This window comes from Galeopterus variegatus, unplaced genomic scaffold (genome assembly GCF_000696425.1).
Source record: "Galeopterus variegatus unplaced genomic scaffold, G_variegatus-3.0.2 Scaffold2637, whole genome shotgun sequence".
NCBI lineage: Eukaryota > Metazoa > Chordata > Mammalia > Dermoptera > Cynocephalidae > Galeopterus > Galeopterus variegatus.
The window spans coordinates 113,732-134,378 of NW_007728748.1; the positions used below are offsets into that span (position 1 = coordinate 113,732).

A 20,647-nucleotide genomic window follows, 5' to 3' on the forward strand; every position below is an offset into this window, starting at 1 on the left:
AAGTTCAATGCATTGTTGTGGTAGTTGTACCTTTCTTTCTTTTTTATTTACTTGTTTACTTTTTTTAGATCACACTTATGAGTGAAAACATGCAGTATTTCTCTTTCTGTGCCTGGCTTATTTCACTTAACATAATTTTCTCTAAGTTCATCCATATTGCTGCAAATGACAGGATTTCATTCTTTTTTATGGCAGAGTAGTATTCCATTGTGTAAATATAACACATTTTCCTTATCCAGTAGTCCAACAAAGGACTGAGAGCTTAAGCAGAAGGCTAGAGGAAGCAGAAGAAAGAATTTCTGATTTTTAAGAGAGTCTTTTTGAAATAACTCAGGCAGACAAAAAAGAAAATAAATAAAAGAGAAAAAGAAAAAAATGAAGAAAATCTAGGAGAGAGAGCAGACAATCTTAAGCACACAAACATCCGGATCTTGGATGTTCCAGAAGGGGAGGAGAAAGGAAAAGACATTGAAAACATTTCAAAAGAATAAGAGCAGAAAACTTCCCAGGTATAGGGAGAGACATGGTCCTTCAGGTTCAAGAGGCTCAAAGATCCCCAAACAGATTCAATCCAAAAAGGACATCTCCAAGACATGTTACAGTCAAACTGGCAAAACTCAAAGACAAAGAGAGAATCCTAAAAGCAGTAAGAGAAAAGCATCAAGTCACCTATAAGAGAGTCCCCATCAGACTAACAGCAGGCTTCTCAAAAGAAACTGTACAGGCCAGAAGAAAATGGAATGATATATGCAAAATACTAAAAGAAAAAAACTGCCAGCAAAGAGTACTATACCCAACAAGGCTATCCTTCAGAAAAAAGAGAAAAACATTGTATTTCCAAGACAAACCAAAACTGTGGGAGTTCACCACCACACAACCAACCCTACAAGAAATCCTCAAGGGAGTCTTGCTTCTGAAATCCAAAAAAAGATAATCATCACCATGAATATACAAGAAAGAATAAAACCCACTGGTAGAACAATAATACAAATGTGAAAGAGAAAGAAACTGTATTTTACCACCTCAAAAACCCAACAAACATCAAAGACAAATAATAAAAGGGAAAGAAAGAATCAAAAGATATTTAAAATATCCAAATGAAAATCAAAAAAATTCCAGGAGTAAGACAATACCACTCAATAACAACCCTAAGTGTAAATGGATTAAATTTCCCACTCAAAAGACACAGACTGGCTAATTGGATTAAAAAGCTAGACCCAACTATATGCCGTCTACCAAAGACTAACCTCACCTTTAAAGGTACACACAGACTAATAGTGAAGGGATGGAAAAGATATATAACACAAATGGAAATAAAAAATAAGCAGGAGTAGCTATTCTAATATCAGATAAAGTAGACTTAAACCAAAAACTGTAAAAAGAGACAAAGAAGGCCATTATATGATAAAGGGACCTATCTAGCAAGAAAACATAAAAATCATAAGTATACATGCACCCAACACTGGAGCACCCAAATACATAAAGCAAATATTATAAGACCTAAAGAAAGAGATAGACCCAAATACGATAATAGTTGGGGACCTGAAAACCCTTCTCTCAGCATTGGACAGATCATCTAGGCAAGGAATCGACAGAGAAACATGTGATTTAAACCACACTCTAGATCATTTGTATTTGGCAGATATCTACAGAACATTTCATCCAATAACCACAGAATACACACTCTTCTCATCAGCATATGGAAGATTCTCCAGGATAGACCACATATTAAGTCACAAATTAGGTCTCAAAAATTTTTAAAAATTGAAGTAATTTCAAGTATCTTTTCAAACCACAATGGATTAAAACTAGAAATCAATAACAAGAAAAAGTTGGAAACTATATAAACACATGGAAATTAAACAACATGCTACTGAGTGACATTTGGGTCTAAGAAGAAATTAAACAGGAAATCAAAAAATCTCTTGAAACTAACGAAAATAAAGACACATCATCCCAAAACCTATGGGACACTGCAAAAGCAGTACTAAGAAGGAAGTTTATTGCAATAAATGCTCACATCAAAAGAATAAAAAGTCTCAAATAAACAACCTAACAAACGCCTCAAAGAACTAGAAAAGCAAGAACAATCCAATCCCAAAATTAGTAGACAGAAAGAAATAATTAAGATCAGAGCAGAACTAAATGAAACACAGACCCCAAAATGATACAAAAGTTCAATGAAAGAAAGTTATTTTTTTGAGAAGACTAAAAAAATTAAAATAGACAAACCACTAGCTAGTCTAACTGAAACAATAAGAGAGAAGACCCAAATAACAAAAATCAGAAATGAAAAGGACACATTACAACTGTTATCACAGAAATACAAAGTGTCATTAGAGACTATTATAAATAACTATACACCAACAAATTTGAAAACCTGGAGCAAATGGGTAAATTTCTGGGCACATACAAACTACCAAGTAGTCACATTTTAATGCACACCTAAATGTGGTAATTATTACATAATACCTAAGCCAGCAGTAGGTGTTTTGTTACTGAAAGATTTCAGTCCAGTAATAATCACATAAACAGAGTTGTATTAAACCACTGTAATTCTTAAAGTTGCTGCATTAGTTTTATATGTGCACTGCAGCTTAAATGGGAACTTGTAAAGTATGAGTATGGGAGTTGGGGGAAAAGAAAGGGACAGAGAAGTCACAGAAGCCTAAGCTTACTTGCACTTGTCTGAGTACATCTGATAGAGCGCAACAGCCAGGCCAAGAAGTCACTATTTGCCAAATGTGAGCAGCAGTGGCAGGAAAAGCCCTTGTGGAGGGAATTGACCATCAGTGCCAGGGGTCAGAGACAAGGAACGGGCAGCACCTTCTTCCCATCCCTTGAACCATGACTAGTTTCTGAGTTTTCTGGAAGAAGGGCCATTCTACAAGGTAAAGAAGCTCTTTTAACAATACACATTGGGATACCAGGAGCTCCATTAATGTCCGTGGATGACAACATGTAAATGACAGTGTGGAAAATGCAAGTTTGGCTGTTTGAGAAGCATCAAGACCCACACTCTGGGTGCAGAACTTAGTGTGCCCATGGTGGGCTCCAGAATCAATTGCTGGGGTGGCACCTTTGAGCAGTTTCTAAGGAAGAAGCCAGGTAAACTATAGATTTCCTTGCTATGATTCTCAAAACAGGTGCTATTAATCCCATTTTACAGACTTGCATTGCTCACAGCCACAGAATTAGTCATTGGTAGAAGATGAGTGAAATCCTAGTCTATGTTACTCCTGCATCGTTGTTTTTCCAAATTGCATTCCTGTGTTCTGAAAGAGTTTATTTGAAGAATTTGCATTTTTATGTGTCTTTTTAACATAACAGTGTTTGCATGCAAAATATATTCTCAATGTGTCTAGATATGGCCTTTAAAGAAAAGGAACAATTAATTACATATCTCCAAAAGTGAAAATAAAAGTCACATGTGGTATTTTTAAAACTAAGAACTATTCCTGCCTATTAGTTATTAGTTAATGATTTAGCTGAAGCCATTTTTGTAATGATCTTCTATTGCTGATTTGGTTCCTGCAGAATAACATTAGGCTTTTCAGTCTTCAAAAACACTGCAAGCGCAATTAGCAATTGAGAAGAAGTCAAACATACTTCCAGAGTCATAATTTAACTTGTGTTAGAGTCCATGGTTCAATATTAATATCACTGACTAACTGAAAGAGGTAATGAGTTTAATACCTAACTACCACCTGAGCTAAAACCAGATTATCCTCATTGTTTAAGCTGTGCATGTTTTATGTGATATGAATGAAAATAAATAAAATAAAGTATACTAATCATCATCATGTTCCTGGAGGAACAAACAAACTCATTTTTTTTCTACAAAGCATTCTAGATCTGAGCTAGAATAATCACCATCCATGCATGGCAAGTGCGGATCCCCAGGGCTGTCTCAAATCCAAAAGAAGCAGGGGAATAAGAATCAATTTTTCAGGACAGAGGTAATAACAGCATTGAGACATGGCAAAACTATCATTCTGTAGGCTGTTGGAAGCAGTTGGGGGCAAGACCTCAAACCAGAAGAATTAGTGGAAACAGATAATGTTTTTTCTTGCTCTACTCTCATTATTCTAAAGAAAGGTTTTTACCAGAAAATTTCCTATGAAACAGAGAATCCAATTAATTAGTGTTTGCATATTGCTTTATCTTTTCAAAGGTCTTTACAATTATGAATTATTAATCCCATTAAATAAAGATCCCCTTTTCTCCCAAAGTACATGGACTTGAAGAGTTAAAGAAAACCCAAATTGAAAACAAACTTTGTCCACCATGACTACATTTTTGCAAGTTCAGATTACTCAGCCACTCAAGTTTTCCTTTAGCAAATGTGTGTTGAAGCTTTCCAAAGGGATTTCTATCCTCAGTGAAGATACTAATTAATAAGGATTTAACATCTCATAATTAATAAAACTCAAAGAAGTATGTAAATGTTCACTATTTCATTATACACAGATTCCACAAAGGAAGAATTTAATCCTATGTTTATGCACATTTTTCTACTTTTTTTTTATTCCTTCAAAAAGTCAAAAAGTAGCTAAGTCATAATCAACTGTGATTCATTTGACTTCATAAACTATTTCTATATCACGAGAAAGAAACCAGATTTAAATGCTCTGCTCTCTAATGTCCTTCAGAGAATCTATGAAGGGCAGAGATTAAAAATCAAAATTATTTGCAGAGTCATCAGCACACGGAGTCCTTGTGCTTTCTTTTACAAGAGAATGCAAGAGAGAATCCAATAGTTCTTTTACAAAGTTGAATCTGCCATTTAGGAATGCAGCTCGCAACAAATAAAATCTCCCCCATAACCCCATATTGGAGAAAGAACTCTAACCCCTGATATGCAGCAAATAGGTGTGCATGTTAACGTTTGTGTTTTGTTTTTGTTTTTGTTTTTTTTCTATTTTTACAGGGGAAAAAACTGAAGTGCTGAAAACAACAACTACTTTGTCTTGGTCTATGGATTTCATCCCATTTGCTCATCTTTGTCACTCTATTGGTGTGCAAGACCCCAAAAGACAGTGATAATAAAGGAAGACCAGGAATGAGATCTAATCTGGACATTCCTAGATATCAGGAAGGCCAGAAAGTATATGTGCTCTAGGAGTTGGGACATTTGCCACTGATATCTTCAAGTACCAATTCTCCTTGATAAATGCCCATAAACAGAAATCAAGAGATAACACGTTCAAGGAAATGAGAGATTAGACCTGCATTCTGGATTTAGACGAAGCCTGAAAGTTTATAAAAGCAGGTAGCAGGGAATTCATTTAAATAAGAAACAAAGTCCTGAAAGCAAAGGGCTCTTTAATAATGCAATACTAAATGTAAGTCAGAGGTGGTTAATTTTGGTTTTTCCCTGTGATTGAACTCATAGACATATCTACCAGATTTTTGTTTTTATTTTTGTTTTAGAAATCTAGCTTCTCCTTAATCACAGAATTTCAGTTTTTACAAATAACCTTAGAACAAGCAGCTAAGGTTTTGGGGGTGGGGGAGAAACAGTTCTTGTACAGGAAGAACTATTGCATGCTTCATTTTTCTGTAAAGAACTCTATTGGCTGAATTAACAAACACTGTCACAAATAATTTTTTTTCCCAAAGCCATAGATCACTGCATTTATATTTAAAGAAAGCCATAAACATGCATTTCTTCTTCATTAGGAGGACTTAAATAAATGTTTGAACATTAGACAGTGGTGATTCTAAAACATAATGAAATTCTAAAGCTTTATGTTTGTCTTGAAACCCATATTTGTAGGCAACTGTGACCTAAGTAAACTTTTATCTATTAGGTTGAGTTCATCTGCCAGGACTGTTATTTATCCATTACCAAATCTGCTTTTTTAAATCAGATATATGGGACAGGAATTACTAGCAACACCATCAGTTTACTTTAATAAATGAGTAGTTCCTGCTTAGATTTTATTTTGAGGGTTTAGCCTTCACAGCATGAGTCTGCCACAGACAGTATTTTTTTGTTTTTGTAAACTTAGAGAATTTAAAGGCTGCACTGATTCGTACTTGCCTGGAAATTGGCCAACAAATAATTCAGGATCTCCTAAATACAGAAAACCCCCAAAGCATACTTGACCAAACTCCCATCTTGTAGAAAATGTTCTTTATTATTGAAGCAATAGGTCTTCACCTTCTTTGTTTCTTTGAAGAAGGCTGGTATTACTCTCATTTAAAAAAATAATAAATAAAGCAACAAAATGCAGAGTACCATATTTTAGATGGATCTATTCCATAATCACTTGCCTCAAGGCATAAATAATATCCTTGCTAGACCCATGTCTTTCCATGAGTTAAGTTTATGACCTGGAATGAGCAAAAGTTTTAAAGATCAGATCAAAAGAACAAAAGGATTAATGAAATGAGAAGAGAAAGACTGTTACTGCTTTTTGAGAAGAGTGTACTAACAGATCACTGGGGTAAAAAAAAATTACTGCACTCATTTTTGCTAGAAAGAACAGAATGGATATTTTTACAAGGAAATTGAAGAACAACAAATTGATGCTAGTAAGAGAGCAAGTAATTGCTCTTCAATCCAGTGAGATTATACCTCAGAGTACTGAACGAATTTGGTCAGGCCCTAACAGGAGCAATTTCTCAATCTTTGAATAATCACAGAATACAGGGAAGTGGCCAAAATATGGGGAAGTATAGTGTCTAGAGATTTTTTAAAAAGTGATTTTAAGGGCCGGCCCGGTGGCGCACTGCTACAGTGCGCCGCTTGGGAGCGCGGTGGCGCTCCCACTGAGGGTTCGGATCCCACATACGGACCGGTTCCCGCTCACTGGCTGAGCGAGGTGTGGGAGCAACACTGAGGGTTGCGATCCTGTTGCCGGTCCCGGTCCGGTACAGGCGTGACACTGAGGGTTGCGATCCGTTGCCGGTCACGAAAAAAGACAAAAAGGAAAAAAAAAAAGTGATTTTAAGGGACTATACAAAAGTAAGTTTGATGTTGATCTGCCATAAATTTTTTAACTTGATTGTTAAAAGGATAATTATGTGCAAGCCAGTATAGCTTTGATGACCAATACTCCCAGACAATGATGGGAACACAGAGGCATTGTTATGCCTAATGCAGCTTAACGAGAAAAGGGAAGGTTTCGTGGAGAAGGTTGATGGCTGAGCTGAGCAGCGTAATGCTGTCATTTGACAAAATAAATCAGAGGAGAAGATACAGCTGTCTGATGATTGTGGTCAGGGACCTTGTGGCTAACTGGAAAAATGAAATGAGAATTAACTTATGTGGGGGCACCTCCCACTCATAAGATTAAAGCCTGATAAAGATCTTTTAATGAAACACGGTGTTTGCAGGGCCTCATCGTGAAGGGATGATGGCAAGGCCTCATCGTGGGAGAAGATGCCGGCATTCCACCCTGATATTCTGGAGCTCTGTGTGCTTGTTATGCTTTATTATATTTTATTCTTTGCTGCCTCATAACTATCGCTCTGGGAGACTTGGAAGTAGGATTCAAAATTATACTAAAATATTTAATCATACTAATGATACTTATGATTATGGATTTTCAGGAGATGGCTTATGGCAGTGGGGCCCAGAAGGGGACAACGAACCTATGTAGGCATTCGTCTTGTCTGGTGCCTGAGAGTTTGGCCTGGCTGCTTGGAAGGAGTTAATGTACAATCTTTTGTTTTACAATAGAAGTAGAAGTTAAGTTGTAAGCAAGTTAATTTTTAGAGTGTTTATTTAGGAATAAAGAATAGTTAGATGTAGGTGTGAATCAAGTTTTAATAACGTCATAGAAAGTCTATTGTACCATGGATGTAGTTTCGGTAATGATTGCAAGTGATGAAAAGTGATGATTATATGGGACCAGTGGGTTGTAACGTTCTTGCTCAAAGGAAAGGACATTGTAATTGTCTTTTCTGGGAATAAACTGTAATGCTATTTTTCTTAAAACATATGTCACTTACAAAGAGATATTATGATATTGTTCATTGATTATTTTATGATTATGTAGCAAATAAGAAAGAAAAGTATAAAAGTCTGATGCTTGCTTCAATAAATTGTCAGCATTCAGCAGATCCCTTGAGTCTGTGTGTTTGTTGTCCCAGCATTCAACAGATCCTTTGAGTCTGTATGTTTGCTGTCCGCTCCATCGCCGACGCTGCCCTTCCTCCCTTTTGGGGGATCCCTTACCAGTGGGGACCTTCACAATCTCTGTGCTGGGGCTGGTCCCCGGCAAATTTATTCATTGAACCTCAGTTTAATCTTTGATCTTGTTATGGTCAACATTTTTACGTAGTGTCGAATGAAGCTATTCTTACTAAAACTAAGAGCTCACTAATCTACAGAATGAGTACAGCAGTGGTGCACTGGAATGATGGGGTGTCCCTTTTCTCCTTCAAGCCATTCAGTCACTGTCCCTTCCATGCTCTGACTCTAGCTAATGCTTCAGCTCATCTTGTGCCATGCTATCATTACTCTCTATGGAAGTCACAGCAGCCTTCCTCCTATTCCTTGGGGACGCTAGAGAAAGGATTTCTTCCTGAGAGTTGAGGACTCATGACGTTTTCTCTTCATCTAAGTAAAAATAACTATATATAGGTTGAACGTACTTCCCCACGGAGTATGTAATTTTGCTGGTTATACAGATAGTTAATTATGGGATGTTTTAGTCCTTCAAAATGTACCTGATATTTAAAAAAAAAAAAATTTACCTGTAACTTCCCACTGTATTCACACATGTGGCTCCATTCTGGCAGCTCAAGGGTGTTCCTGAGTAAATCTCACACTCGTTAACATCAACTGAGCAGAGAGGACCCTGCAAGTCATATAAAGAACAAAGTCAGGTGCCATGGGTCACAGAGGTATCTGGGGGCCGATATTCATAAGACATGTTTAAAGATTTACATACAGACAGGACATAAGTCCTCAGTAAAGCCAAATGCAATAGTACTAATATTAGCCTCTGGTAATACTTCCTCTGGAACTCAGATTTGACCTAATAGAATCAAAGGGCTCCTTATAAGGACACAACTGTCATGCAAGGGGAATCCTTACACAAACTAGTCCTAATTTCACAATGGTGCTATGCCTGGAAATACTTAATTTTTTTTTTTTTAATGAGCATGCCAGGAACATTTTCACCACTACTATAAAAGGGCAAGAAAATTTACATTGGTATATCAAGATTTATTCAGTTTTAGATTTCTAATGCTGAACAATTTAAATTCATGCTAACAGAAATAGCATGCCCTTCCATGCAGTTATTCAATCAAGTGAACCTCTCTTTAAGATGGCTTAGTATTCAGTGGTTTATGTAACCACACTTGCCATTGTTTGGATTTTGGCATACATGGTGTAATTCACCCTGATTTGGGAAGCCACAGAATCCTAGAAACTTTAGATGGAAAATTAAATATGTCTGGATGGTTCCTAGGAAACCACAGATGCTGATTCACCATCATTTTTAACCAAAGACCAAGTGACTCACCTTCCACTGTGAGGGACAGATACAGTAAAAGGAATCATGCAGATTGAGGCAGGTTCCACCATTCTGACAGGGATTGCTGCTGCAGACTTTTTTGTCAATTGTCTGAAACAAAGACAGGACAGTCAGAGAGACAGTGGTACCTGCCATCGGCAGCAAGGAAAGGCACATTCCAGTGCAGGTACGTTTGCAGAATTACATTTCACTCTGTCAATACAGGTCTTCCTCCAGACTTAGAATCAACTGCTACGTTCTTCTTCAAATCAACTCTCTTATAAAAAAGCAAAAGCTGTTCTTATTATCAGTCCTATGTGATATTCTTTAACTCTTTACATGCTTTTAACCATGGATAGGATGATGTCTGAGCGAAGAAGATTCTCATTCTACTCTTTGGGAAAGTACTGTTCACCTGAGAAATATACGTCAGTGGACATGAGTAAAGGTATCAGGTGTGGGAATAATTACAAACATTCCTATTGCACTAAGAACATTACATAGAGATTCTAACTCTTTTGCCTATTATTCTTATTTTTGGTACTTCCAATAAGCCTTTGAAATATGATCATCTTTTGCTGCCGCCTCACTTCCCATGGGTTAAGATGACTGAATTCTTTTTAAGTCCATTTGTTTGAAATGTGGCTAGCTAAGCCGTAACCTCCACCCTCGTGCTCACCTGACTGCTTTTAGACCAGAGTCTTAAACAGACCTACCTTTGTCTACACAGCCTGGGGACTCTTACCCTATGTCAGCTCTCAATTCCAATCTTGTAAGATTTGTAATGCCTTTGGGGGCAGACAAAATTTCTTTGGAGAGGACAAGTGACTATGCAATGAAAGCTATTTTATTAATTTCACTTATGGTCTAATTCTCTGTTTTAAAAAGTCAAAATGGGGGCAAATTATTCATATAGTTATGTAATGCGTGTGTATGTGCATGGAGCAAACTATTATATATATATATATATATATATATATATATATATATATATAAATGGGGGCAAACTATTCATTATATAACTGTATACAACTATAGTGAATAGTTTGTCCCCTATTTATATATGCAATAAATAGTTTGACCCATATATATACACACACACAGTGACTCACAGAGAAAATCAAGTCTGTTTCCTTAATTTTATAGATAAAATTGAGAGTCAGAGAACAGTCGACTGACTTGATATCATTTACTGCAAAGCCCGTTCTTTCTCCACCTTTGCTACGAATCAGACCATACATGTGGGGGGTCTCTTCATGGACTCTTCTTTCATTCTTCTATTTGTCTGTCTTTGTGTCTGTACCACAATAAGCTCTGCCCATCAAAAGACACCATTAGGAACATTAACACAAACTCATTAGAAGTTTTCCTGGTGTACAAAAGCCACACTGTCTGGGGTTTAAAAACTCAAAAGCCTATGGAGGCCCAGCAGGAAATGAAATCAGATCGCAGTCAGGAGGAAACAATAGGGAGTGGAAGGGACTGTGGTGGCCAAAGAGCACGTGCCCTCTCCAAAGGCATAAAGGAATTCACGTTCAAAAATCATTGAAACTCTTCCTGAGGGATAGGCAGGGAGGGCTCTCTGAGCTCATCTGACCATTTCCTCCAGTTGATGACCTTGGGTAAGAAAAACGAAGCACTCTAGGAGACAGAAAACTCTAGTTCTGGGTCATGTTCCACAGCACTACTCCTTGCTCGTTTTCTTTCACTCAGCTACTCCCTTAAGAAGAGGAAGGCTGAAGGGTCAATATATTATCAAAGCGGAGAAAAGGAATAGTGAATTTGTTTACCAAACTTAAAATACCCAAAGTAGAAGACAATGCTTGGAGCATATTCAAAACATATCAAGAACATTACAGCAGAGACTCTTAACCTGGAGTCCTCAGATTTTTATTCAAACTTTTAAGTCAGGGGAGATTCTGTGTATTTCTCTGGGTCAAACGTTATGATTTCGGTGAAAGTCTTAAAGAGGCCAGTTACCTACGAAACAGGTAAGAAGCCTAAAATTACATAGACCAGTTTACAAGCATGTAGTAAAGTTATAGAACATTTGCTCTAAGACATTGTTCAAATGTGATTAGCAACAAATGTAGTTCTAAGGGAATTTGGAATATTTCATGGTACATCCCAGACTTCTGAACTTAATGTTAGAGAGGATATATATCTTTTCAAAACTCAGTCCTTGATGCCAGAATCAGCAAGTTGGGTGGTCACTGTTGAGCAAGAATAGTGCCCTTAAGCCTACTGTAACCCTGTTAAAGGATGACAGTAAGGGGAGGAAATCATGGGCTACAAACTCAAGAGTCAGAAGACCTCACATGCTCAGTGACTTTGGGCTGGTCACTTCATCTCTCTTAGACTCAGATTCCTCTTCTCCATCCTGGAAAGTATAAGCTGGAATGAAAATTCGGTTGTGGGAAAAAACAAATCCTTGATATTGATCATCCATCTACCTTTAAAATAAGAGTACTCACTCTATCAACTATTCCAGTATATTTTCAGTGAAAGATGTTAGGTATCTAGTAGTTATGGGACTTACCTGCTGTAAGCTTTGAAATTTTTTGTCAAGATCCACAAGCTAGCAGCAGGGAAGAAAAAGCATCAATTAGCTGGTTCAAAGGCATTTCACATAGGATTATAACCTTGACATATTTTCCTAATACCCTCTACTAGGGACTCACTTTCTCTGTTTGTTCATGTTTTAATTGCCTTTTCCCTCCTCTTTCCTCTCCCTCCAGGCTTCCCTTCCTTCCTGTTCCCTTCCATCACATAGATTTTTTTTTTACAAAGGTCTTTTTTTAAAGAACTGCAACCCACTGATAAGTTGATTCATTTCTTCTCTGCACACAGTGACTACGGGATTTTCATAAGTGACAATGATGCATGCACTTCACCAATAAGAAGGTTGCTGGTAGATCTTGAGCAAGGCCTACTTATGCCTTAAGCATACCCTTGCCACAGCGTCCCCTACCTTCTGCCCATCGCCACTTCTACATCCTCCATTAGAGCTGTGTCATTTAACCAAAAAGTAAACAATGATGAAGCTATATATCTAAAGAGGAAACAAAGTTGGTACATCTCTTGCAAAATGGTTACTTACAGAGTTGATTTAAGGAGAACCCGTTTGCTCTAACGATATGGATGTCAGACTTACCTTGGAATTAAGCTGATAGATCTGATTAGATATATTTTGAGACAGACCAGTTGTATTCCTTTTTAAATCTATAATATCATCTTTGTTATTCTGGATCTAATTTTTAAAAAAAGAAGGAGAAGAACACTCATGAAAAAAATCGTATATAGCTTATAAATATATAATAAAAAACATGAGTAATATTCTATTTTAAGTACTAAGAACTTGCCTGTAATTATAAAAGCCCAAACAATGCCATGTATAATAAACATCAGACTGAAATAGCCGTGGGCCATGACATAATTCCACTTACCCTTTTCAGTAACAATATATCAATGTATTTTCTATTTGCATTTTCCCCCGTAATAACAGTTTAGGGTGCTTATTAAGAAGATTGGCTTGGAATCAGACTGTCTGGGTTTTAAATCTTGGCTCAGCCATGTATTTTGTGTCCTTGGGTAAAATGTGTAGCTGCTTCAAGATTTCTTTAACTCCTTTATAAGAAGGGTAATAATAAAACCCACTTCATAGCGTAGCTGTGCCCTCGAGTGAGATAAAGCACATAACATGCTAAGCAGAGTGGATGGCCCATTGTAAGCTCTGAGTAATGCTAGCTTCTAACATTATGACTGATATACCAGCGTGATGTAGTAAATACCGAGCACTGAAAACATTCACTAAGGCAGGAGAATAACTGGCCAATTCTGTTCTGTGGGAGAAGCAAAATGGTCCCATCTACACCTTTCTCTGACCCCCCTTCTTCCTTGCCTCCTTTTTGGGGGAATTCCAGTACTAGTTTCCATACATTCTCTGCACTAGGGTGTGTCTCCTTGCACAATGAACCACGTTCTGCTAGCATTACTCCTTCTGTCCACCATCAACCCTAGGTCATTGTTCTTTACGAGAACACAGTCTTAGGTCCGTTTATGTTCCCTGTGCTAAAGATCCAATGCACAGATTGATATAGATCTATTCAATTAAGTCACCATACATGGATATCCAAAATGACTTCAATACATTTCCAGTGCATTACCTGATGTAAACATTCGCTGAGGTCTTCATCATTTAATTTAATTTTTCCCAGGGATCCAGTTCTAAATTCAATGTCTTGAGCAGACCCCGTAAGAAACACTAAATTTCCCCTCTCTGTAGCCATCCGAGGCCTGTATAATTCAAACCAGAGAATGTGTTATATGTGTGTATAATTTTTAAATCTAAACAACAGTTTTTTACTGAATAACCATAGACTTAACCAAACTCTCCCTGCACATCTGCCATTTCTGTCTCTGCAAATTTCTTAGAGATGTCTCCTAGTAATTGCATGCTTGAATTATTTTCAAAATGATGAATGAATAATATGTTTATCAGAGAGTAATTCTAGACATCAGTCCAAATGCTTTTCCCTGTTTGCTTTTTAACATTATTGTTTTCCTCAAGAAAAATTACACCTTTGCTTATCTGGCTATTGGTGAAAACTGCTAAGGAACTACCCCAGTCCATCAGCAGAAATCCTCAATATGTCTACTTACTGTTGGAAATCCATGTTTCTTTTTTGTTGCTGCAGCTCAAGTCCTCCACCTTCACCATCCAATTCAGCAAATGTCAAAAAAGTAACCAAACTCCAAAGAAAATGTGAGGACATTTTCCTCACCTACCTCCTAGGTCGTCAGATAAGAGGGAGGCCACTCCAACAGAGTGTGGGAGTTTGGAGGACAGCAAACCAGGCAGGTGTACTTTGTCCCATGGAATATTCTGTAACTTTTCAGTTCTTTCTTCTTTGTCCTAGAAGCCTGTGTTACTTTTTTCTTCCTGAGGGATGTAAATGATCTTAGATCTTCAGTACTCTTCAACTTGTAAGAGATTAAAATCTACCTTGAGTGATGCACAACTTAATCATTATCTGTTTGAACTTTGAAACAGTAACAAGAAGCTTTGGAAACATCTACTAAAACAATCTTTGCTTAAGAAGTAGCCACCTTTCTAGGAATGGTGCTGGGAAAAGTGGATAGCTACATGCAAAAGAAGCTGGGCCCTTTCCTTTTGACATATACAAAACTAAACTCAAAATTGTTCAGACCTTAATCTAAGAGTTAAGCTATAAAACTCTTAGAGGAAAACATACGAAGAAAGATTCATGATCTTGGATTTGGCAGTGATTTCTTGGGTATGACACCAAAAACACAGGCTACAAAAGAAAAAAGCACACGCAATCAAACAATCAATTGAACTACATCAAAATTAAGAACTTTTGTGCATCAAACGACACTATCAATAAAGTGAAAAAGCAATTCACAGAATGGGAGAAAATATTTGCAATTATATATGATAATGAGTATCTAGAATATGCAAAGAATCTCCATAACTCAACAACAAAAAACAAACAACCTGATTTTAAAAAATAGGCAAAAAGCCTGAATAGACATTTCTCCAAAAAAGCTATACAAATGGTCAAAAAGTATATGAAGAGATACTCAACATCACTAATCATTAGGGAAATGCAAATCAAAAATTACAATAATACCCATTAAAATGACTATTATTAAAAAAGGTAATAATAAGTGTTGACAAGGATGTAGAGAAATGGAACCCTTTACACTGTTGGTGGTAATGAAATGATACAGCTGCTATAAAAAACAGTGTGTTGTTTCCTCAAAAAATTAAACATAGAATTAATATATGGTCCCGCAATTTCATTTCTGGGTACATACCTAAAAAAATTGAAAGCAGGGACTCAAAGAGATATTTGTACAACCATGTTCATAGCAGCTTTATTTACAATAGCCAAAGGTAGAAGCAAGCAACCCAAGTGTCCATCAACAGATGAATGAGTGGATAGACAAAATGTGGTAGGACTATAGAAACCACTTTGGGGTGATGAAAATGTTCTACATTTTGATTGTAAAATCAATCATTGATGCACTCAAACTTTCCATGGGCACACACGCCACTATAAGAAAAATAAAACTGAATTTGAGGAACAGCTCTATAAAAGCTCCATTCTAAGAAAAATCTCTAGGTAACTACCATTTTAGTGGTTAATAATTCATGTAGCTATGTAGCTATGTAGCCTCTTTGAGGACAAGGGTGACTATGTAACATAGCATAGAATACCTCATCCCTTATCTATGAGATGCATATATTCATTGCTTTTATTTGATTTTTTTAAACCTTCCAAATTTCTCCTATGCAATCTTTTGTATCTGGTTCTCTAACTTAATATGATGCTTTTGCAATTCATCCATGCTGTAGTGTTTATCATCAGTTGGTTCCTTTTTATTACTGAGTTGTATTTCACTGTATGGCTATTCCATAGTTTGCCTATCTATTCATCAGTTGATAAACACTTGAGTTGTTTCCAGTTTGGGAGTATTGTAAACAAAGCTGCTACAAACATTTGTGATTAGGTCTTTGTATCAACATATGTTTTCAATTCTTTTGGGTAAATACTAAAGGGTGAGATGCTGAGACATATGGTAAGTACATTTTTAACTTTTTTAGAAAACGTCAAATATTTTCCAAAGAATTTTCCCACATTATGTATGAGAGTTCCAGTTGCTCCACGTCCTTACCGTCACTTGGTATTGTCAGTGTTTTTATTTTTAGCCACTCAGGTAGGTGTGCAGAGGTATCTCATTGTAGTTTTAATCTACATTTCCCTAATGACTAAAGATGTTGGGCATCTTTTCACGTATATTTGCCATTTGTATATCTTCTTTGGTAAATTATCTGTTCAAATCTTTTGCCTATCTTAAAAATTGGGTTATTTTTCTTTTTATTAAATGTAAGACTTTATATGATATGTATGCAAGTCCTTTCAGATATATATTTTGCAAATATTTTTCTTCCAACCTGTGGCATGTCATTTCATTTGCTTAAGAGTATTTTTCAAAGACCAAAATAAGTGAGATACTAAAGACTACTACTGAGTGATTTTGTATGGTATGATTCCATATAAAAAGCTAGAAAAGCCAAAACTACATTGATAAAAAGCAGATCAGAGGTTGTCTGACACCAGGAATGGGAAGACTGACTGCAAGAAAGCATGAGAATGATGGAAATGTTCTGTCTCTTGATTGTGGTGGTGGCTGCATGAGTGTACACATTTGTCAATACTCATAAAACTGTACACTTAAAATAGATGATCTTTGATGGTTGTAAATTATAACTCAATAAAACTTCCTAAAAGTATTTCTCTTACATATTTATAAATGTTTTTGTATATAAGGGTAGTGTAAAACATTCATGTTGGTATTAAATTAAATGCTAAGATAAGATGTCCAATAGCTTTTACATAAATAATTACAGATGAAATTTATGACAGTGAGCCAGATTTGTTTGAAAGCTTAACAATTTGGCTTGGGGGAAAGGGAAAAGCTTAACAATGAAACACTTGGCAACTTTAGAACAGGTTGAAATAGGATAGGTTAGAATCTTCCAACAAAAAGAACAATTCAAACTCTGAGCTGTGAACATAACTATTTTCACAATTATATTTTCCTAAAGATTGCTGAACTCAGCAAATCTTTCTAGTGCAGTAGAAAAGGTTTCTGGCAGAATCTTAAAGTCCTCTTTTATAGAGTTTTCCTTTTTTATTAATGTGTTTAGTATTAATAAAGTAATCTCTCTGCTCCCAGTCTAGGCATGAAATTCCTAATTGTCCCTAATGTTAGAAAAAAAAGAAAGAAATATTCTTTCAAGGTCTGACTGACTTTTGGTATTGAGTTAGGGAATTTTATGTCCAGCTCACTCAACTCTGGCTCAGATCGATAGACGCGTCAGATTGTCTGCAAATGATGACTCTGTAGAAGCAGTATAAAAATCAATTGCTGTTTCCACAGCATTATCATTCTGTTTACTTGCCATATTAAGAATTTCTTCAGCAAAGACACATTAAAATAGTTTTAGAATCCATGACCTTCAGACTTAGAGGGTGAATAAGCTCTTCCCCCGCCCCGCCAAATATACATTCTATGGATTTGAAAGTTCAACTTTCATTGACTAGCAAAGCTCCTATCTCCTTACTCATCCAGAATTCATCCCACGAATATTCTGTATGTGCCCTTTACACATTACCCACGCTACAAGATGATAGGAATACAAAGTGAAATAAATTGCAGATTCTTCCCTCTAAAGGCTCATGTCTAGAGAAGACCATATGGTTATGGGTTCTGAAGCGCCTTCATTTGGGTTCAGAATCTGGCTCCATCACTTCCTGACCATGTACCCTTGTTTCTTTATCAGCAGAAAGATAGTAACAGCACTGAAAGTATATAAAATGTTTAGAACATTTGGTCTTTGGTCTTCACTAAATATAAGCTATTATTATTATTATTATCATCATATAATTAAACATAGTAATTTCTCACCTTCCTCTACCCTGTCATGGATTTGGGTTCCCTAAAGCAAGAATCGATAGAAGAATTCACAGCTGACTTTAAAATCTTGGGTACAAGGAGGGGCAAGGTGTCTGATCTCCTCATCTATAAAGAGGATTCCAGAGCAGAGACGTGCATTGAGGACTTTGAGTGAGGAAGATGATAGCTGACCTGGAGTTAGGCATATGAGGCAAAGGTAAACTGATGTCTGAGGGCAGGGCAAGGTGGCTCCAGGAAGCCAGGAGCAACTCCACACTGGTGGGTGGAGAACAAGATAAGATTCAAATCCAAGAGTCTTCAAGAGCAGCAAATCCAAAGGGAACAGTCTCTTCCTAGAGCTGGAGCTGAGTAAACAGGGTGAAGAAGCTTTATCATGGAGTGCTAGTAACAGAGCCCTTGGACAAGGAGAGTTTGCCTGGAGGGGTTGCTCCTTCTTGATCTGAAGGGCGAGGGGACCAAGTGTGAGAGTACACCTAAGAAAGTCCTTACACTGTACAAATTTTGTTGCGCTCATTAAAATAAGACTGTTAAGTCAGAACACTGATAACATCAATGGTATTTCACACACCTTAAGTCTGCAATGGTGTCTGTTGTGCTCTTGATTCCTACTCATCAGCCTTTTTTCCCTTTTGCATCTTCACTGAGGCGCATGCAAATGTACTTTGCTTTGTTGCAGATATTACAGATCGTATATGGAATTAGGGGTTGCTTCTGTTTCTCCATCTGAATGTTCCATGTATTGCTAAACAATTCATGATCTCTTGACTTAGGCTCTCAATCCTGCCTCATGGTCTTACCTTCCTCTCTTTTCTTCATCCTGGATCCACAGCCTTTCCTACAGACGTCTCAGCCCCTTTCTCTCCCTCCCTTCCGCCTTACAAAGCCACCAGAACATAATTATAAGAATCAGAATAACCCTCTCGTTCCTCCTGCCTTTAACTTTTCCAAGATATCTTGGCACAACCTTCACTCTTTCTGTGTCATCTGCTGCATCTGCTTTTATACTATGAACCCTCAGTCCCCACACCCCCTTCTACATAATCTGCAGCACAACTCACATGTGAAGATTCTTGTAGTCATCAAAAACTTACATGAGGGCCGGCCCAGTGGCACACTGCTATAGTGCGCCGCTTGGGAAGCGCGGTGGCACTCCGGCCAAGGGTTCGGATCCCACATGTAGACCGGCCGCTCACTGGCTGAGAGAGGGGCGGGAGCAACACCGAGGGTTGCGATCCCATTGCCGGCCACGAAAAAAGACAAAAAGGAAAAAAAAAAAAAAAAAAAACTTACATGAAAGTAAATCCCGGTATACTAGGATTTCACATGAGGGGAATTTCGGGTTAAGAAGTGATCACAGTAATCAGAACATGGATAAGGACAAAAATAAGAGGGAAGTACAGGCTTCCAAGGAGTGCATCTGAGTCTTAAAGACCAAGCAGTTCTCTAAGTGAAGCAGTGGATCGGGAGCTTTGAGCAGAGAAATGGCATGTGCAAAGCTTTCCAGTAGAAAACAGCTCCGTGGAGCTAGAGCAGTGTGTGTGTATGAGATGAGATTTTTTACATGGACAGAAAGTCAGATCAAGAAGGACCTTGAAATGTCATGTTGATGAGCTTACATCTTATTTTCTTTCAAATGATGGAGAATCTTTCAGGGAAGAGAGTAATATGATCATGTTTGCATTTTACAAGCATCCCTGTGGAGCCAAGTCTCAGAGCCAGAGTTAGTGAGGAGTTTGGAGAACACATAAAGAGTTGTGTCCTGGGGAGGCCTCAGTGAAGGCAAGGGGCAGACAGCAGAGGAGACAATGAGGAAGATATTTAGGAAACAGGATCTACCAAAGACATATTTGGGCAGTTCATGTTTCTTTAGAAATATTAGAGGACGGACTTAGTGCTCAGGTTTCCTGCTTGGGAAATTGGAAGGATAGAGATGTCATTAACTGAATAAGAAAGAATAATCAGGGAAAGAAGGTTTTGGAGGAAAGATAGTAAGTTCAGATTTAAATACATAAAGATCTAAGGAACATCCACCACTCTTGGCTGTCTCACGGGCCTCCCTCCCTGTAAGTAGTTTAATCATTTAAGATGGGCGTAGGGAAGACCCAGAGATGGCCTAGGCTAGAATCTTGCTACTCAAAGTGTGGTCCATGAACCCAGCACAGGCATTACCCAGAAGCCTGTCAGAAATGCAGAATCTCAGCTTCCACCTCAGACCTACTGAATCAAACCTTCACTTGACAAATACCCTCCTTCCCACCAATTATCTGTCAGCTCATTAAAGTAACCCGGGGCATAAAGACGCCTTCGCTCAGGAAGACAGTCAAGTGGTCCCTACCACTGCAGCTGTTTCTATTTCACTATTTTTCTTAAATTGGTCTTTTTTTTACTTTTTTTTTTTCTATTTTCTACTTCTTTATCTTCCTCTGCTCTACTTTCTGAGAAGGTATTTATCATGTAAATTTTATATTAACTTTTTGAAATTTTTGCTATAATTTTTAATTTTGAAAACTCGTTCTTGTTTCACAGTTGTAATGGTTGCTCTTTGAAGTTTTTTCTGTTTTCTGCACGGGCTCTATTTTCTTTATGTTCCTTTTCTTCTGTTTGTCTACAAGTGTAGGTGTTCCTATGTTATGTTGGAGTCTTTCCTCAAATTCCTACTGATC

General features: G+C 37.3%; 1 protein-coding gene across 1 annotated transcript in view; it reads right to left on the bottom strand.

Annotated features, from left to right (window-relative positions):
- LOC103598491 (cubilin-like) overlaps window positions 1-14,251 on the bottom strand; it is a gene marked incomplete at its 3' end in the record, with an annotated part of 124,254 nt that extends 110,003 nt beyond the window's left edge. Inside the window, exons 1-6 of the mRNA XM_008582489.1 lie at window positions 14,139-14,251; window positions 13,643-13,772; window positions 12,631-12,726; window positions 12,016-12,054; window positions 9,486-9,587; window positions 8,710-8,813 (exon numbers count right to left, since the gene is read on the bottom strand). Coding sequence (XP_008580711.1) covers window positions 8,710-8,813; window positions 9,486-9,587; window positions 12,016-12,054; window positions 12,631-12,726; window positions 13,643-13,772; window positions 14,139-14,251 — 584 coding nt within the window. The remainder of the gene's footprint in view (window positions 1-8,709; window positions 8,814-9,485; window positions 9,588-12,015; window positions 12,055-12,630; window positions 12,727-13,642; window positions 13,773-14,138) is intronic.
- Between the last annotated feature and the right edge of the window lie 6,396 nt (window positions 14,252-20,647).